We start from the raw sequence: 21050 nt of genomic DNA, 5'->3' as shown, positions 1-21050 counted from the left end.
ATATAGTAAAGTGTAATTTATTCCTGTGATCAAAGCTGAATTTTCAGCATCGTTACTCCAGTCTTCGGTGTCACATGATCCTTCAGAAACCATTCTAATATGATGATTAGTTATGTATGTGTATATATACTGTTCTGTTCTGCTCACCAAGGCTTCATTTATTTGATCAAAAATACAAGGAAAACAGTAATATTGTGAAATATTATTACAATTTCAAATTATTTCAAATTCAGTGTTTCTTAAGTTTCAAATCATCATATCAGAATTTGATCAGATTGACTCTGAAAACTGGAGTAATGATGCTGAAAATTCAGCTTTGATCACAGAAATAAATTAAAGTTTACAATATATTCACATAGAAAACAGTTATTTTAAATTGTAATAATATTTCACAATTTTTACTGTATTTTTGACCTAACAAATGCAGCCTTTGTGAGCAGAAGAGACTCAAAACTATAAAAAATCGAACTGATCCCAAACATTTGAACAGTATTGTGTGCGCATGTACACACACACACACACACACACACACACACACATATATATATATATATATATATATATATATATATATATATATATATATATATATATATATATATATATATATATATATATATATATATATATATATATATTATTCCTTTTTTTTAAGTTTGGGCTAAGCAGCCAAAGCCACATTTGAATTTCTAAGAACAAATTCCTAAAGAATTCCAGAATGCGAGGGTCATTCCTCCAGTTGGTCCCGGCGTGTGAGTGACAGGGCAGAATGAGACGGGGCGAGGGGTGTGAAGTGACGCTGTGGGATCAAGTGTGTGTGAAGGTGTGAGAGAACTCCAGGTTTATAGGGTGGCCATGCACTTGAAAGAGAGGGCGACAAATTTAACCAATCAAAGAAGGCCAGGGTGTGAATAAAGGAAGCCAGCATTGGAAGCAGTGTTTTCTCATTAAAGGAAGTCAGTCATTTCACATGCACTGGTCAATAATTTATGGTTTCAAATGCATCCTGCATAACGTAACATCTGCTAGGAATTCCAGGCAAATGGCTTGAGGTCAGAAGGAAGGGTCAGTGTTACAGTACTCATATGGGCGTCCTCTCCATTTGACAAATATACCACCAAGGTATGAAGTCACAATGCAAATGCATTGACTTTTGTGCTCAATACTGATTCATTTGCTAAAAATATGTTGTCTTGAGTACTGGATTTATTAAAGTAAAGGCCTTGACTTTGCTTCAGCGTATTAAACTATGATTTGGTAGCAGATGCGTCTGTTTTAAGGTTGTCAGTGTGTGTCCTTTGAAAGCCTCATATGAGCTTATCTGACAGGAAGCTCTTGTGTGTGTGACTCCTGCGGTCCGGTCCAATAAAGCTCTCAGTATGTGAATGTTCACCGCCGGTATCTCAATGCCAATGTCATTCAGATGCAAAAGCTTTTAGAAGTCTCCTATTCTCCATTTAACAGATCAGCCAGAGTCTGTCCGCATATCCCCACCCAGTCTCTCTGAATGGGACACAGACAAAAAGGGACACGAAAGACCCACCAAGTAGGGCTCAGTAGTATTCAGCCTTTTGACAATATTCGGCATGTATCTTGACTTTTATGTATTTCCTCTGGAATCGTTTAAAAACTTTTGTTTTCTCAGTCAAGGCCAGTGAACTCTAATTTGGAAACAAACAGACATTTTTAGCGTTTAGATTCAAAATGTTTAATTCACAAAGTCTAATACAGTGAAATCATTTGGCATTTGACCATGTTTTTAACTATATGAAGACAAGGATATGAACTTTTATTGATTATCTTGATTATATGGGCCTAAAACTAAGTGCCAGTGGCTGGTGACTTGAGAAAAGTTACTGGCCATAATTATTTTTTACCGACCATGAAACTGTTTTTGCAAAAATAGGAGGTAATGACACCAAAAATTCATGTTCTCACAACATTGCATTGTTAGAATTAATAAAAATGTTACCGGCCAACTGGCGATTGATATATGGCATGTATATATTTTATATATACACACCAATGCTGATTTTTACTCACTTTTGGTGCTTGGTGAGTGTTCATTTTAGGCCCTGGACCAATATAACACTTGGTCAAGACAACAACAGCAATATTTATTTGGTATATATTTATATTCATAAAAAAAAAAATATATATATATATATTTAATACATGAAAAAATGCATAGATTCATTGAAATTGAACTGACTGACAGACATTAATTTTAAGCCATTTTAAGCATTTTAAATTAATGTTGCTTATATCACAAATACACCATTCAGAAGTTTGGTGTTGGATTTTTTGATGTTTTTGAAAGTCTCTTGTGCGCAATGAATTTATTTAATCAAAAATGCAGTAAATATTATTACAATTTAAAAGAATTGTTTCCTATATGAATACATTGTAAAATGTAATTTATTCCTGTGATCAAAGCTGAATTTTCTGTTCACCAAGGCTGCATTTGATCAGAAATACGGTAAAAAATGTGAAATATTATTACAATTTAAAATAACTATCATCTATGTGAATATATAGTAAAATATAATTTATTTTCTGTGAATTTTCAGCATCATTACTCCAGTCTTCAGTGTCACATGATCCTTCAGAAATCATTCTAATATGATGATTTGATGCTCAAGAAACATTTATGATTATTGTTATTAATGTTGAATACATAGTATTTTTGTGGAAACGCTGATTCATGATTTTTCAAGATAGTTTGATGAATAGAAAGACAGAAGATTTTTTTAATTATTATTATTATTATTATTATTATAAGTGCATTTACTGTCACTTTTGATCAACTAAATGCATCCTTGCTGAATACAAGTATTCATTTTTCTTTTGAATGGTAGTGTATATTGTAAACATTCGATATCAGCAGTCCTCCGACCGATTGTTTTTTTCTTGTGACCCTTTTTTGAAGTACCTGATGAAACAAAATGCAAGGAAAATATTTTTTTCAGTCATCTGTCATGTATCAGTTAATTTGTAAATCATTTCAAATGTTTGTAAGCAAACCATGAACCTTTACACCCCCTGAGAGACTAAACATAGTCTGTAGAGAAGACTGAAACCCCACACTTAACACCGGTGTAACCCTGGCCTGCCTCGGCGCACTCTTGACCCCTTCTCCGTTCGCTTCGCTCCTCAGAAAACACTGAAGCGCCGCCGCTTTGAAAGCCGAAAGAAAAGGCAGCATTTGCACTGTAATCATACTGTCCTAAAGAGGAGTAAAAGGCATGTCAGATGGTATGAATGGCCTGTTCTTGACTCTGCTGTAATGACGGGCCTGTGGAACTCCCTCTCATATTGAGGAAGAAAAGGCGCTGGGCCATGACCCTGTTTTTATGACTTGAACTCTCCGTTAATGGTCCACCGATGACCCCGCCACATTCTCTGTCAGCGGCAGCTCTTTCCTCTCTTTCACGGGGAAATTATCCTTGTTTGTGTTTACCGCTTTGACTTTCTGTAATGCTTTATCCTGACATTATCCTGTAGATCCTTCATCACATGATCCCCTTTACACAAACGGAAAGATGTCATCTTTATAGTGCTGGAAGGCCAGAATCATTTTTCAGTTTTCACTTGTTGATTCATCAAATCATCACTTAAATGCTGTTGTTTGGCACTATATTGAGACCTGAGATATAAAATAATAGTCAGATTTTTTTTTTTTTTTTTAATTGAACACACAAAATATTAAAAAAGTACATCTAAAAAAAAAACAATAAAAAAACACCTCATCTGTATTCAGAGGCTCAAACTGAGCAAAAGTATGCAATTTGCTGCAGATGCTGATATTCATATGGCCGAAAAGAAAGATTTCTGATGCTTATAATGTAAATCAGTGAGATCTTTATAACAGTATAGCAGACTACTTACATAAAATGCATATAAACATCAGTTGTCTTTCTATATCTGCCAATGATGTCTTAGTAAGATGATATTTTAATGTTTAGTTTTATGATCAAAGCTCTGAAGTTAAAATATATAATGCATTGCAATACAGTGTTTCTCAAAAGCCTGATGATCATATTTGAGACTCAGATTTTGCTTCAGTCCAGTAAGTGTTCGTCTTGAAGTATTGCCAACAATATAAGCTATTCTTACGTTTACGTTATTAAAGTCAGCTAAGAATTCACAGCAAAAAGACACGTGAAGCACAACCTTTTACTCAATAAAAAGTCTAAACTATCAATCAGACGACAGAAGGCTTGAGGTAGATTGTGTGCAACAGGTTTTTCAGCAATGTTTTGATCATGTTGATCATTTAGAAATTTAGGATCAAAGATGATACAGTATAGGTTTTATGATATGATTTACTAATGCAAAACCTTTTGATACACTCTAAAAAATGCTGGACAAACCCAGCGAATGGGTTGTTTTATCCCAGTTGTTTTAGCACAGCAGGTTGGGTTAAATGTTGCTCAACCTGCTGGGTAGTTTTATTTAACTCAACTATTGTTTAAAAATGACTGTATTGCTTAAAATGAACCCAAAGTATGTTGGACATTAACATTTATTAATAGGTTTAATGAATAATAATTAAAAAATAAATATTTATTAAATTGCTTATTAATAAATGTTCACCTTTTGATTATTATTGTTTCCTCTAGTGATTATGTGTCTGACTTTTAATTTCCAACCTATTTTGGGTTCATTTTAATCCAGACATACAGTATTTTTTAATCAATAGTTGAGTTAAATAAAACTACCCAGCAGGTTGAGCAAACATTTAACCCAATCGCTGGGTTTGTCCATTTTCAACCCAACTTGGGTTGTTTTAACCCAGTGGTTGGGTTAAATGTTTGACCCAGCCTGCTGGGTAGTTTTTATTTAACTCAACTATTGTTTAAAAAATACTGTATTGCTTATTTAAAATGAACCCAAAGTAGGTTGGAAATTAACATTTATTAATAAGTTTCATGAATAATAATTAAACAATAAACATGTATTTCATTTCTTATTAATAAATGTTCACCTTTTGATTATTATTGTTTCCTCTAGTAATTATGTGTCTGATTTTTAATTTCCAACATATTTTGGGTTCATTTTAAGACATATAGTCATTTTTAAACAATAGTTGAGTTAAATAAAACTACCCAGCAGGCTGGGTCAAACATTTAACCCAACCACTGGGTTTGTCCATTTTTAACCCAACTTGGGTTGTTTTTAACCCAGCATTTTTTAGAGTGTAGAATCATTAAAAAAGAATCAGTTCAAATGAATTATTCATTCATTAAACAGACATCACTATATTTGAATGACTGATTCTTCACCATAACTAAAGCATCTCATTCACTATAGTTTCTTTCAAGCGATTTGTTCAGCGATTCACTGCGTCTGACTCTAATGAAATTAAATACAGCTGTTTATCACTATATTTTCTGCCTCACAGTTTGACCTCCATACAAAGTTATTGGAGTGCTAATCGGTTTGAGCGTGTCATTAGAAAGAAAGAGTCGTTCGGGGATCTGTGTGATGTAGGCTGAGCTCTTTCTCTCCTCATGTCGTGTTGATTGTACAGCTTCATTAGGCTGCAGACGGGGGTCTGGCTTCAGTGTTAGCTGATCTCATGACTCTGACAGAGGGCAGGTGGAAGGGAGGGTTAGTGTTTCCGCTGCTCTTGGTTTGAACCCTTTCTTCGCCAAGTCAGCCGTGACGCCACAGCCGCGGTGAGCAAGCACATTCCTCGCACAGCCATGCCATTCAGTTACCATGGCACCGACCCATCTGGTCAAGAGCCGGGGGAGGGGGTGTGTTTGTTTGTCTTGGGCTGCGTCTCAAATCGCAAACTTCCCTTCTATATAGTAGGTGAAAAACAGTACGTGACAAAAGAAGTTCACAGTACTCCTAAAAGAGTACCCGGATGACCGACTACTTCCAGTGAGATTTTGGTGTCCATATGGACACTTTACTATCCCATTAGGGCACATGAGAGGATTTGTGAATGGTAGTGAAGCAACGCAACTGATCACATGATAATGACAACATGGCGAATGTAGTATGTCCGGATTACATTCATAATATATATAACATACTTTTTTAGCAGTCACAAAGTGTTTACTTATTAAAAATAAGTACCTACTCAAGGGAGAATGTGATTTTGGACGCAGCCTTGGTGTTGTGGGAACTGGGTGCTTTTTCCCCCCTTTCATTTCGCCACAAGTGAAACATTTTTCTTGAAAGTTCCTTAAAAAATGCCTTTAACTTTAATTATCTGATGCATTTCTGGGTGAATGTGGATATTCAGTGTAGGGCTGCACAACGATTAATCGCGATTAATCGTTTGCAAAATAAAAGTCTGTGTTTATGTAATATATGTGTGTGTTCTGTGTATAGTAATTATGTATATATAAGTACATGCACATGCATGTATATATTTAAGAAAAAAATGATATTTATATATAAAATATTTATATTTATATGGAATATAAAATATATATAAATATGTATATTTATTTATACATGTATATATTTCTTAAATTTATACATGTATGTGCATGTATTTATATATACATAATTATTATACACAGAACACACACATATATTACATAAACACAGACTTTTATTTTGCAAACGATTAATCGCAAGTTTTGATTCATGTTATATGATGCTTTTATATACCCTGCCATTTCAAAAGTAAGGGTTTTTTAAGTAATCAATACTTTTATTTAGCAAGGATGCATTAAATTGATCACAAATGAATAGTAAATGCATTTACATACAATGTTATTAAAATATTTCTATTTCCAATAAATGCTGTTCTTTTGATCTTTCTATTCATCAAAGAATCCTGAAAAAAATGATCGGTTTCCACAAAAATATGAAGCAGAAATGTTTCCAACATTGATAATAATCATAAATGTTTCTTGAGCATCAAATCATCATATTAGAATGATTTCTGAAGGATCATGTGACACTGAAGACTGGAGTAATGATGCTGAAAATTCAGCTTTGATCACAGGAATAAATTATATTTTACTATATATTCACATAGAAAACTGTTATTTTAAATTGTAAAAATATTTCACAATTTTTACTGTATTTTTGGTCAAATAAATGCGGCGTTGGTGAGCAGAAGAGACTTCTTTCAAAAACATTAAAATATCTTACCAACCCCAAACCTTTGAACAGTGCTGTGTATTTAGAAGAAGTGTCTATTAATGCAAATATATAGAATACATTGAGAGGTGTGTATGCACACATGATGGTCCTAATCTCAGTGTGTTTGTGTGTTTCTCTCAGATGACCAGGCTGAGCAGCGCTCCTGTCTTATCTGCGGAGACCGCGCCACAGGACTGCATTATGGCATCATTTCCTGTGAGGGCTGCAAGGGCTTCTTCAAGCGCAGCATCTGCAACAAGCGCGTCTACCGCTGCAGCCGCGACAAGAACTGCGAGATGTCGCGCAAACAACGCAACCGCTGCCAGTACTGCCGGCTGCTCAAGTGCCTGCAGATGGGAATGAACCGCAAAGGTCAGAGGGTCAACCCAGAAACATGTCAATCTAGTTATTTTTCATTTGACTAAAAGTAGCTTGAAGTTCTTTTGCTGGGTTGTTTTCCAGCTGGTCCAAGCTGGTTTAGCTGATCAGCTGGTAGATGCAGCTTGAACTAGTATGAACTGGGTTGTTTCCCCCAGAAGGGAAAATACATTAAAACAATCAGCACTGCCCTCTAGTGACCATGTCAATGATGCACAAGGGCTGAGCTCACAGTGGCTGTGATTTGAATAAGACTATCGATTATAACAGTTACAGAACATTACTTTAGATCTCATTATTTACTGTCATATTTTATGTTTGGATTAGGGCTGAATAATCTTCAGGAAATTACTGTGGTACTATAGTATTTAAATATTCGCTTCAACTCCCATGAGACACGGACAGAATATTCCTCTCAAAACTGAGTTTTTAAAATTTAAATGGTCAATGAAAATCAAGAGATCTTCCTAGAGAGAAGAAATACACTTATATACTTAAGAGTGCTTATTGTGGAAATAATATACTTAAATGCAAACTGAATGCAATGATTTGCAATGATTGCACTTCAACTGCAATTAAATGAAGAAGTATTATAGTTTAAATGAAATGCAATTAGCTGAATTTAAGAGTGCTTTTTTGACCTATCCAGTAGGACATCTTTACATGTATTACATAATTACTTGTATTGTCTTTGAAATACGGATAAGTGTGCTGCCGAATGCACTGACAAGCATTTATGGTAATTTCTATGTATTTGTAATTACACAAGTGCAATTCTAAGTTGTAATTTAATACATTTAAAATATATTAACTTTAAATGTAATATCAAATAACACTACAGTTAAAATTATGATCAATACTTCTATACTTCAAAAGTCATGAAAGTGAACTCTCTTTAAGTACACTTAAGTGGACTTTTATTTCAGCAATATTATATTATCTGCAATACACATTATATATACTTTTTTTTTCTTGTTTTTCAAATGCAAGATTTGAAGTACACTAAATGCACATTAAATACAATTTAGCACACTTTTTTCACAAGGGAAGAGAGGTTTGTTCATCAATTTAGGCCCTTTAATCCCACCTCATCATATTAAACACTATTTATATAGTGCATATCACATAGTCGGCTAATGAATCATATTATAATTATTAATTATGCATGATTATTATTATTTATATTACTAATTAAATATTACATCTTTTAAATCTGTTGTTGCACATTTTTAAAAGCAATAATGCACCTGTGGCTGTGCGTTACTGTGATTTTACCACAGTTAAAGGTAGGGTATGTTTTTCATAAACACTTTTTGTTATCCTGGTTGAAACTCTCTTCACATCCTGAAAACAATCAGTAATAGAAGTGGTCTAAATATTAAAACATGTACATATATCTTCTGTCAAAGTCTTAGGACCAAAAAATGCTCTTCCAATCATTGCATTCGGACCGAATACCTACCTGCCTGTCAACCAATGTGTTTGCGTACCTCCACGCAGACATCGCACGTCATCAGCGCGTTTCATGAGGTTACGGAGAGTCACCGTAAACAAACAGCAGCCACCTTTTACATGTGAACAGGACTGACAGTTCAGCTGTCATTTGGAATCACAAAAGAATATAGACACTATTTCACCAGCAGGGGAATGTGCCACAGACTGATACTTACCAATCAGGTATTTCATATTGTAAAATAGCATGAGAGAAAATGCCACAAAGCATTATAAAGTGACACCTACCATATTCTGAAATGCATTATGAAAACTGGCAGCAAGCATTCAGAAGTGCTGGACCTTGACACTGGCTCTTCACAATGCAGAGTAATGTAGGCCTGGAGACATTATATTAAACTTGAGGTCTATTATAATGTGCCTACAAATACTTGATCAAAACAATCTGGCGTCTCCAGAAAGAATGCTTGTTCACATTGTTAAAAAAATGGCTTTATTTCTTATTAAATAATTCCATAAAAGTATTTGGCGAAATATTAAAGCCATAGATGAGAACCATTAACCACATATTAAATTATATCTATATTTATTTAGATCAATATCGGACTCTGATTAATATGGAAGCTTGTTTCCACCGCTAAATAAAAAAAAAAAAAGGAAACTGCAACTTTTTATCTCACAATTCTGACTTTTTTCTCAGAATTGTGTAAACAAATGTGAGTTATAAAGTCAGAATTACAAGATATAAAGTCAGAATTGTGTGATAAAATCAAAACTTTTTTCTCGCAATTGCAAGTTTTTAATCACGTACTTCTGACTTTATATCTCACTATTCTGACTTTTTTCTCAGAATTGCGAGATTATATCACAATTCTACGGACGAGGATTAGGGCCAAGCAATAATAAAAAAATAAAACCATCTCGAGATTAAAGTTGTTAAATTTCGAGAAAAAACTCGTTAAATTTCGAGAAAAAAAGTCGAAATAAAATGTTGAGAATAAACTCGTTAAATTACGAGAAAAAAGTTGTTAAATTACGAGAAAAAAAGTCGTTAAATTACGAGAAAAAAGTCATTAAATTATGAGAACAAATTCGTAATTTAACGACTTTTTTTTCTTGAAATTTAATGACTTTTTTCTCGTAATTTAACGAGTTTTTTCTCTAAATTTAACAACTTTAATCTCGAGATGGTTTTATTTTTTAATTATTGCTTGACCCTAATCCTCTTCCGTACAATTCTGACTTTATAACTTGCAAATACCATTTTTATTTTTTGTTTCATGGCACAAGCAAAGTTCCATAGATTACCTTTTGTTTTTGCTGCGTCTAACTGTTGCTGTTTGATCATAAACAACATCTGCAAAGTTACGACACTCAACGTTCAATGCAAAGGGAGATATTTTCTTTTAAAGAAATCACTGTTTGAGGACTACAACAAACGGCTGGTAGGGGCTACAACAAGCTTCTTCCTGGGTTGGTGACATCACTAACCCTAAAATTTACATAAACCCCGCCCCCGAGAACACACAACAAAGTGGGCGGGGCCATGTTGGGCTGCTTTAGAGTAGAGGAAGAGTTGTTGCAGTAGAGTGTTGTTGACATGCCGTCATTTTACGCCGGACTGCTTCACAAACAAGGGTCAATTCAACACAAAAGATGAACATGACGGCACATGCTAGTGGATGAGTTGAATCAACTCCACAGCAACTACATAAATTTATCCACTAACCATTCAGAAACGTCTAAAAGTTGTAACTTCTTCCTGAGTCTCTCCATCAGTGTCGACTCAGGTTTGAACAATGTAAGGCTGAACACCGTTACTGACAATCCTCATTTTGGCTGCGTGAGATTCTCCAGCTTTGTTGTTGTTGAGCAACTGAAGCGAGAGCTGTTAAATTTGACAAGCTATAATAAATGATCTGTGGGGTATTTTGAGCTGAAACTTCACAGACACATTCTGGAGACACCAGAGACTTATATTACATCTTGTGAAAGGGGCATTATATGGTCCTTTTTAATGTTAATACCGCTACTGTTACCAATTCATCTTCTGCTTTACTTGGGCTTAGATTCTGATTTTTCACCAATGTTTTTGTGTTGTTGAAAGCAATTCGATTTAACATCTAAATCGCCTACACGAGGGATATACAAACCTCTTTGTCTGTCATTTCAATTTGAATGTTGAAAAGAGGCAAAGCATTTCAGAGGCGCACAGAATTCCTCATCTCAAAGGTAAAATAGTTTTTTTAATGGACATTCAGCTCATGACTTGGTCTTGTGTTTTGCAGCGATCAGAGAAGATGGCATGCCGGGAGGCAGGAACAAAAGCATCGGGCCTGTACAGGTACCCATAACCCCTCACCTCACTTTCCACACATCGACACATTTCTTTCCAAACAAAATGGACTTTTCCTATCCGATGAGATGGCCTGCCCTGATCTCTCTGTTCTTCAGCACTCTTCTATACTTATATTTCTCTTCAACAGAACTTTTTAAAAGTCACAAATTAATTACTCCGTCCCTGCCCCGCCATTCAGCCAGAGTTTCTCGCGTGTCTCTCGTATTAAAGCAGCCGTGCCGCTTGCATTCATGCCCTCTCCAGTTGTAAATGGAGGAAATAGAGCTGATTAGTTTTGCCGCAAATGAAGACGAGTTTTGGGATAAATAGCCTGGCGTACCTTGTGACCTCCATGTAATTTAAAGATGTTAATTTAATTCGAGGAGTCTGTTCTCAAGGCCAGAGCTCCAGTGAATAGATTGCCTTGTCATTCTTCTCATTCATTGTCAACTGAACTCATAAAATCATTGTGTTTAGCAGCTTTTCTACATTCGCGTGGATGTGAATGACAGCGTTAGCTGAATGTTTTTAATTCGCATGTTGTTTTGTGACCCCCGACATGCCTAATAATCCCAAACTTAGCCTTTGATATGGAGGTATGTGTTATTTTGTTTATTTTAACTTTGCCTCATTTCTCCTACATCATGTTGATTATTAGACTTCAGGCTCCATTCAGTGAGTTTAAGCCTGCTGAGCTTTTTTATTGTGCTTGTATTTGACAGGACAAAGCGGGTATAAAGGCGTAGCTTGTTAGTCTCTAAGCGCTCTTGTTTGCACCTGATCCCAGCACTAGAGACCGCCATCTTATTGACTCGTCCTAATTGCCTCTGGAACACACAATAGCAGGTTGCTTCACCTTAGACAAAATAAAACACTGTTAAATATATGGCTTGAACTCATCAATTGAATTATAAAGGGAATGTTTTAGTGCATGGCCTTGACTTAAACGCTGGTTTGTCTCTTTCGCATTAAGAGCGATAATAAGGCTCATGGAATTTGCGCTTTGTGCGCAGTCAATAGATAACGTTTTTCTGTCCCTGTTCTGTGGTCTAAACTGACTACGAGATGGAATAGACAGACTTAAGGTACGGTCACATTAACAAAATTTCAGCAAAATTTAGTTGGCAAAAAGGTCCATTGTCAATAGTGTAGGGGTGTATGAAGCACAGCAGCTTTATGTTGGTCAGTGCCTCAGATTTGCTTGAGCCTGTTGCGAAATTCTCGATTATGTGGATTCCTATTCAAATGACTATATTTCATTGAACAACGGTAAATAGAGCTTTAGTCTTAATGACATTTGACTTGAGAATTTTGATTTAAAAAACTCTCTTCCTATTTAAATGATTTCACCAGCAAGAATTCGCTGAACAGCTGTACATGTGACCTCACCTTTAGTCTTAATGAATGACTCATTACATTTTGCAGAGTTTTTCAATTTTGAATCTATGACAAACTTGAACCCATTGCAAAATATGCGTGGGGAAATCTTTCGCCATCGTGTGAAATTTTGCTTGCAAAAAATTCACTGAACAACGATGAATGTGGCTAAACCTTTAGCCTTAATGATTGACTTTATTATATTTTAGACATTTTTCGGATTTGAATACAATTTGCAAATATGCACAACCGACTTAAACTCGTTGTGAAATCTGTGTGGGGAAATCTTTTGCCCTCGAGCCAAACTCCAGATCACTTGGATTCCAATTTGAATGTTTTCACCTGCAAAGATTTGCTGAACAATCTTAATGAATGACTCATGGGTCATTCTGTGTCAACTCAACCAGAGGTCCCTTGCTCAAATTTTTGATTTTATTAACATTTTTTCTGTAAAAAGAAAACTATATATACTATATAATTATAAACTATAACTATAAATATTAAATGTCACAGATGTATATTTACTAAGTAGTCCACAGTTTTGTAGAGGTCTGATCACTGAAAATGGGTAAAATTCAACAATTTGATCATTGAGCTGCTTTGAGATCTATGGGACTGAACAATATAGGCCCTTGAAAATGAACATTTCAAAAGGAAAGTTTATTAAGAATGAGAATCTAGAAGGATATTAAGATATCTTGAATATTTTTAGAGTTACAGGCATGCAAACTTTGGAAAAGGAGTATTTATGGCACTCAAATATGTTCTATGCAATTGAGCTGATGGAAAAACATGATGCATTTCTAGTTTCAACATTATTTGTTCTTCAGATATTTCTCTTTAAAAGATAAAAAGTATCAGCTGCAAAGTGACCTACATTTGGTTTTTGACCACTGAAAATGTGTACTATTGAACAATTTACTCATGGAGCCGCATTAAGATCTCCATATCTCTGAGATTGAACCATCGAGGGCCTTAAAAAGGAAGATACCAAGAGGAAAGTTTGTTAAGAACCAGAATCTATAAGGATATTCAGATATCTTTAATACTTCTTGGGTTACAGGCATGCAAACTTGAGGTAAAAAACACAAGAGGAGCTTTTTACCATTTTTGAACTGTCACTGTTGGCATATAATGAAACAAAGATTGCTAAAGTCAACAGATTTTACTAATAGATCTACCAATCTCTGTGTAAAAATAAAATAATGATGCTGTCATCTTTATAAAGTTACACCCCTGTAAATTGGCACCAAATCTCAAGTGAAAATGGTCATTTTGATCCTCCTCTACAAAACAGTGGATTACTAAGTAAATATACAGCTGTGACATTTACAAACCCGATTCCAAAAAAGTTGGGACATTGTACAAATTGTAAATAAAAAAGGAATGCAATAATTTACAAATCTCATAAACACATATTTTATTCACAATAGAATATAGATAACATATCAAATGTTGAAAGTGAGACATTTTGAAATGTCATGCCAAATATTGGCTCATTTTGGATTTCATGAGAGCTACACATTCCAAAAAAGTTGGGACAGGTAGCAATAAGAGGCCGGAAAAGTTAAATGTACATATAAGGAACAGCTGGAGGACCAATTTGCAACTTATAAGGTCAATTGGCAACATGATTGGGTATAAAAAGAGCCTCTCAGAGTGGCAGTGTCTCTCAGAAGTCAAGATGGGCAGAGGATCACCAATTCCCCCAATGCTGCGGTGAAAAATAGTGGAGCAATATCAGAAAGGAGTTTCTCAGAGAAAAATTGCATAGAGTTTGAAGTTATCATCATCTACAGTGCATAATATCATCCAAAGATTCAGAGAATCTGGAACAATCTCTGTGCGTAAGGGTCACGGCCGGAAAACCATACTGGATGCCCGTGATCTTCGGGCCCTTATGCCTGGCTCACACTACAGGAGTTTTAAGCCAATTTATGCCCGATTTTCCCCTCCTGAGAATCGGAGAAAAAATCTTGTCCACGACCTCGATCGGTTCCGATGTTCGGTGCAGATTATCTGGTAATGTGAGACTTTCACAGATAAAATCTTGCACCTCCCGATCTGATCTCACACAAATCGGGCTCACCCCGATCATATCAAACATGTTTGATATTTATCGGGATGAGCAAGATTGTAATAACGTCAGTACTGTCACAATAGCCAATAGGAAACAAGTATATGACGCGACGGAAGTGACAGACATTTCGAAATGGCGACCGCGAAACCAAGATCAAGGAATCTACAATGTAAAAGGTGACACTATCGCTTTTGAACTAGGCAGGCAATATTATAACGGTAAACATTCTAGCACACTACGATAGTAATAAAAGGTCAATTTTACCTCCATTTCTCGCTGAAGAACTGACAATCCACGTTGAGCCCGTCTCCTCAACCATTTTTTCATCCACACTCGTTTATTCTTCCGCTTTTGTGTTTTCTCACAACAAACGATTATTATTGCTACAGCAAGTTTTCGTGTTTCAGTATCCATTTTGTTTACATCCGCTTTCGATCTGCTGCGTAGATCACGTGACGCGCTTCCTCTGGCAGGTAATCTTAATAACATTTTGTAGTGTGTGATGCTCCGCGAATTTCAAATCTTGTAGTGTGAGCATGTTTAAGATTTGAGGGAAGAAAATCTGCAAAGATTCTCCTGAAGTGTGTGCTGCAACCAGATTTTACAATCGGATAGGATTTTAAAACTCCTGTAGTGTGAGCCAGGCATTAGACGGCACTGCATCACATACAGGAATGCTACTGTAATGGAAATCACAACATGGGCTCAGGAATGCTTCCAGAAAACATTGTCGGTGAACACAATCCACCGTGCCATTCGCTGTTGCCGGCTAAAACTCTATAGGTCAAAAAAGAAGCCATATCTAAACATGATCCAGAAGCGCAGGCGTTTTCTCTGGGCCAAGGCTCAGTTAAAATGGACTGTGGCAAAGTGGAAAACTGTTCTGTGGTCAGACGAATTAAAATTTGAATTTCTTTTTGGGAAACTGGGACGCCATGTCATCCGGACTAAAGAGGACAAGGACAACCCAAGTTGTTATCAGCACTCAGTTCAGAAGCCTGCATCTCTGATGGTATGGGGTTGCATGAGTGCGTGTGGCATGGGCAGCTTACACATCTGGAAAGGCACCATCAATGCTGAAAGGTATATCCAAGTTCTAGAACAACATATGCTCCCATCCAGACGTCGTCTCTTTCAGGGAAGACCTTGCATTTTCCAACATGACAATGCCAGACCACATACTGCATCAATTACAACATCATGGCTGCGTAGAAGAAGGATCCGGGTACTGAAATGGCCAGCCTGCAGTCCAGATCTTTCACCCATAGAAAACATTTGGCACATCATAAAGAGGAAGATGCGACAAAGAAGACCTAAGACAGTTGAGCAACTAGAAGCCTGTATTAGACAAGAATGGGACAACATTCCTATTCCTAAACTTGAGCAACTTTTCTCCTCAGTCCCCAGACGTTTGCAGACTGTTATAAAAAGAAGAGGGAATGCCACACAGTGGTAAACATGGCCTTGTCCCAACTTTTTTGAGATGTGTTGATGCCATGAAATTTAAAAACAACTTATTTTTTCCTTAAAATGATACATTTTCTCAGTTTAAACATTTGATATGTCGTCTATGTTGTATTCTGAATAAAATATTGAAATTTTAAAACTTCCACATCATTGCATTCTGTTTTTATTCACAATCTGTACAGTGTCCCAACTTTTTTGGAATCGGGTTTGTAGTATTTTGGCTTTCATCACTATTTTTGTTTGTCTTTCTACAGAAAAATTATGAACAAAATCAAAGATTTGAGCCGGCGAGCTCTGGTTGAGTTGACACAGAATGACCCTCATTATATTGTGCACCGTTCTGGAATTTAGATCAAACATTTCTCTTTGCGCAGATTTCCGATGAGGAGATCGAACGGATTATGTCCGGACAGGAGTTTAAGGATGAAGCTAACATGCCGGAACACACTTGGGGAAACAACGGCGACAGTGACCACAGTTCCCCTGGCAACGGTGTCTCCGATGGGAATCAGCCATCGCCTGTATCCACACTTTCATCCAAGTGAGTGTTCCCTGCTCCGCTGCAATGATAACTGTTTGTGGAATTCAGTGCAGGAATAATTTACTTAGATTACTGCCTTCAGCTGCAATGAACATGAATTGAAAGACAGGATTCCTTTCAAATACAAATGTGTTGTGCATGTACAAAGTATTTAAACTGATATTCCTCTTCCTTCCTTTCTCACACAGCCGCTCCATGGAGCTGAATGGCTACACCGCTGCTTTGAGGGAACAGTACATTGGCAATGCAATGGCCCAGCACTACCAGTTCCTGCCTCACTTGTTTGGATACACCGCACAGCCACGGAGTCTGTACCCCCAGAGCCATACGCTCATCAGCCAGCTGGTGGCAGCAGAGGAACTGGCCCCGCTGGGCACGCCCATGCTCATTGAGGACGGGTAAACAACACCTCATTCAGGCTGTGTCTAATCCGGATGCATTTGAAAACGCATCTTTTTCTTTACGCTTTGGCCTTCTGTCCACTTTGAGATGGCGTTTTTGTCCTGCAAAAACTAAGCTTTTTGTAGACGCTCTCCTAAATGGATACATTTTAAAACAATGTTTTTGCATTGTAGTATGGACTGTAAAAACCAAGGTGAAAAGTGATGACACATGTTCAGTACTTGTGGGTAAAGCGGTATGTGCCTGCCCAACTAACAGGGAACGTTCTCAGAACTTTGGCTAAGTTATGAACAAACGTTCTTCCAGTAACATTGAAGGGTTAGTTCACCCAAAAATGAAAATTCTGTCATTAATTACTCTAATTACCCTCATGTCGTTCCACACCCGTAAGATGAGAGATTTCTGTTCCTCCCTTCCACTTTCAAGCCCCAGAAATGTAGTAAATACATCATTAAAGTAATCCATGTGCTCCTGTGGTTTAACCTGCTTTGTTTGCACAAAAAACATAAATTACTACTTTATTTACAAAAATTAGTTTCCAACATGTGTTCACGAGAGCACCACGACATGTGTTGTGTTGACACGAGAGTAGACGTTGCGAACATGCTTTGAAGTATAATATTTTGTAAATAAAGTCATGATTTATGTTTTTTTGCGCAAACAAAGCACTCACGTCGCTTCATAAAATTGATGTTAAACCACTGAAGTCACATGGATTACTTTAATGATGTCTATACTATTTTTCTGGGGCTTGAAAGTGGTAGTAGCTGTCAGTGGAGGGACAGAAAGCTCTCAGATATCATTAAAATAGATGAACGAACGAAAATGAAGGAGTAATTAATGACAGAATTTACATGATTGGGTGAACTAGCCCTTTAATAGAATGTTTGTTCAAAGTTATCTGCTCTTTAATAATGTTATCAAAACGTTATTTATACAGCGTTAATGGAACGTTTTTCTATGGAACGTTTTAGTTGGATGTTCTTTTCTTTCTTGGTTATATGAACATTAAGTGAACATTCCGTTTTATTATTTTGCAAACATTTAAAGAAACGTTGGACGAACATCCAACTAAAACGTTCCAGAGAAAAACATTCTAAATTTGCACCAAAAATTGATAAGGATTTATGTTGATATTTTCCAAAACCACACTTTGCCAGGGGGCAGTGTATATATATATATATATATGTAAGATTTTTAATGTTTTAAAAAAGTCTCTTATGCTCACATTTTGATCAAAATACAGTAAAAAAAAAAAGTTTTGATTTATTACAATTTACAATAACTTATTTATATTTGAATATGTTTTACAATGTAACTCATTCCTGTGATCAAAGCTGAATTTTCAGCATCATTACTCCAGTCTTCAGTGTCACATGATCCTTCAGAAATCATTCTGATATGATGATTTGCTGCTCGAGAAACATTTCTGATTATTATCATTGTTGAAAACAATTTATATTTTTGTGGGAAGGGCAGCAAAACTTTCTTAGAATATATAATTTTTAGCTGGAAAGATGACAGAAAATACTGTCCTGCATCAAAACATGAGGGTGATTGTGTTTTAGACAGTGGTGATTGAGTGCGACCCGAACCAGTGAGTGATGGGATATTTTGCTAATAAAATGTTTGTGGCAGAAGAATAGCATGAGAACTTTATGTCCGGTCTGTTGGTGTCATCTCAGTGAGCTTTTATAATGTTTTATGCATGCACAGAAAGATAATTTTTTAAAATGTTCAAATCCAGATGGCTTGCCTCACATATCTCTCTTGCGTAGGTATCGGGTCACTCAGGTGGAGCTGTTCGCTCTGTTGTGTCGGCTGGCAGATGAACTCCTCTTCAGACAGATCTCCTGGATCAAGAAGCTTCCTTTCTTCTGCGAGCTGTCCATCGAGGACTACACGCGGCTCCTGAGCGCCACCTGGCAGGAGCTCATCCTGCTGGCCTGTCTGACGGTCTACAGCGCCCAGGTGCTCGGCGACCTCGCCAGCGTCACCGACAAATACACGCCGTCAGACGAAGAGCTGCAGAGGTGAGGAACACAGATCTTATGTTTTATTCACAGCTCTCTCGCTATGATTTTGAAGCACTCGCCGGTCGTTTTGAATCATTAAAAAGAGCATGGACCTGAGAAATATCTCCTCCTGCTCTTGTGTGCATGTAGGGCTTGTTTTAAATCACAGTAGCTCGACTGTTCTCCATGCTTCAGATACGCTCAGGCATCTCTGTATGTGGGAGAAAGGCACAGATGTTTTCATCTCATGTCTGTCTGTCTCTCCCTCATTTCTCCATCTCCTCAGAAATCTCAGGCAGGTTTTTGTGGCTTCTCGGTGTATGTTTGAAAACTGTTTGAAAAGTGCTTTTGCATGGCTTTGTACAACGTCGATATTTTTCCCCATTCGTTATTTTTTCCATTTTTAATTTCAACTCTTTCAATTTTTTTTTCTCTCAATTAAAGATTCAATATATCAATTTGAGTTAAAAGTTTAATTGAATTATTAAAATATTATTTGTTATATATAATATATATTTGAATAGTACAATAATAGTTTCATAATGCATTTAATATTGTGTAAAATAATTATTATTCCATTTAAAAAAAAAATTTAAGTTTATTTAACAGTTAAATTATTTAAATCTCTCTCTCTCTGTGTGTGTGTGTGTGTGTGTGTGTGTGTGTGTGTATATATATATATATATATATATATATTTATATATATATATATATATATATATATATATATAATACAGAAAATGAATGCAAAACTGAATAAAAAATAAATTAAAATGAAGCAAACACCTATTTTACACAATATTAATATATAAGCATATGGGTCATTGACAAATAAGGTGTAAAAAAAAAAACTTATGGAGATATAATTAAGTTTTATTAAGTATTAACTATGAGATTAAGGGGGTTTTATAATCAATTAACACTGCTTTTGTCATTTTTTACAAGATGGACAAAATTTGTCACCAAAAAAGTCATTTAGTTTATCCAAAATTTCGGTTTTACCGAATGACACTTTAAGTTATACCGAATGATGATATTTTCAAACAATGCTAACAGGTTAATATCTAGCAAAAGGACAATCAAACATTTTATATTTAGTAAAAGTTTTTAAAATATTACAACATTTTCCATGTTTTATAGCGGTTGCACCGAATGACCTGATGTTTCGGGACATGCGTATGAGCAAGTGAAAACATGAATTTTTCAAATAGTTAAGAGAGAGTTAGTTACTTTACTTTATGACCATGTGGTCCTGTGCAGGTGTCTGAATGATGTCACATCCTGTCACATGATATTGACCGCATGACTTGATCTAAAATGGTCTCTTTATATCGGTTACTCCGAATGACATCAATGAAATTCATTCTTTCTCATAATAAAGCAACGACTTCTACACATAATTTTAATCTCATTTTGCACTATGTTGATATATGATGTTATAAAATCATGCCAGAATAAAAAATATATACATTTATTACATTTTAAGATATTTTAATCACTAATAAAGTGGCTGAATTGACCTTTGGACGGTTAAACCAAATGACCTTTTGACACTTCAAAATCTTTAAAATACCTTTATATGTTGCAAAATATAATTAAAAACTTTTGGATTCAATACAAGAGATCTAGTTGTACTACCTTACATACTTTTAATGTCATATCTTTGTTTGTTATTATAATTAAGGCCTTTGGACAAAAAAATGACTCGTCACGTCATAATATATATATGTATATATATGTATGTTTTCAATTTTTAAAGTCTCTAATGCTCACATTTGATAGAAAAAATACTGCAAAAAAAATATTATTTGTTTTTTTACAATTTAAAATATCTGTTTTCTATGTGAATATATAGTAAAGTGTAATTTATTCCTGTGATCAAAGCTG

General features: G+C 35.6%; 1 protein-coding gene across 2 annotated transcripts in view; it reads left to right on the top strand.

Annotated features, from left to right (window-relative positions):
• The window catches only part of nr6a1a (nuclear receptor subfamily 6, group A, member 1a), a 152767-nt gene that overhangs the window by 126365 nt on the left and 5352 nt on the right, over nucleotides 1–21050 (top strand). For both annotated transcript variants that reach the window (XM_048211057.1, XM_048211058.1), the window contains 5 exons: nucleotides 7255–7485; nucleotides 11232–11287; nucleotides 16580–16746; nucleotides 16935–17144; nucleotides 18927–19181. In XM_048211057.1, coding sequence (XP_048067014.1) covers nucleotides 7255–7485; nucleotides 11232–11287; nucleotides 16580–16746; nucleotides 16935–17144; nucleotides 18927–19181 — 919 coding nt within the window. The remainder of the gene's footprint in view (nucleotides 1–7254; nucleotides 7486–11231; nucleotides 11288–16579; nucleotides 16747–16934; nucleotides 17145–18926; nucleotides 19182–21050) is intronic.

The sequence above is a fragment of the Megalobrama amblycephala genome, linkage group LG12 (genome assembly GCF_018812025.1).
Source record: "Megalobrama amblycephala isolate DHTTF-2021 linkage group LG12, ASM1881202v1, whole genome shotgun sequence".
Taxonomy (NCBI): Eukaryota; Metazoa; Chordata; class Actinopteri; order Cypriniformes; family Xenocyprididae; genus Megalobrama; species Megalobrama amblycephala.
The sequence above is the reverse complement of the archived record's forward strand: the minus strand, read 5'-3'. Positions and strand labels throughout refer to the sequence as shown.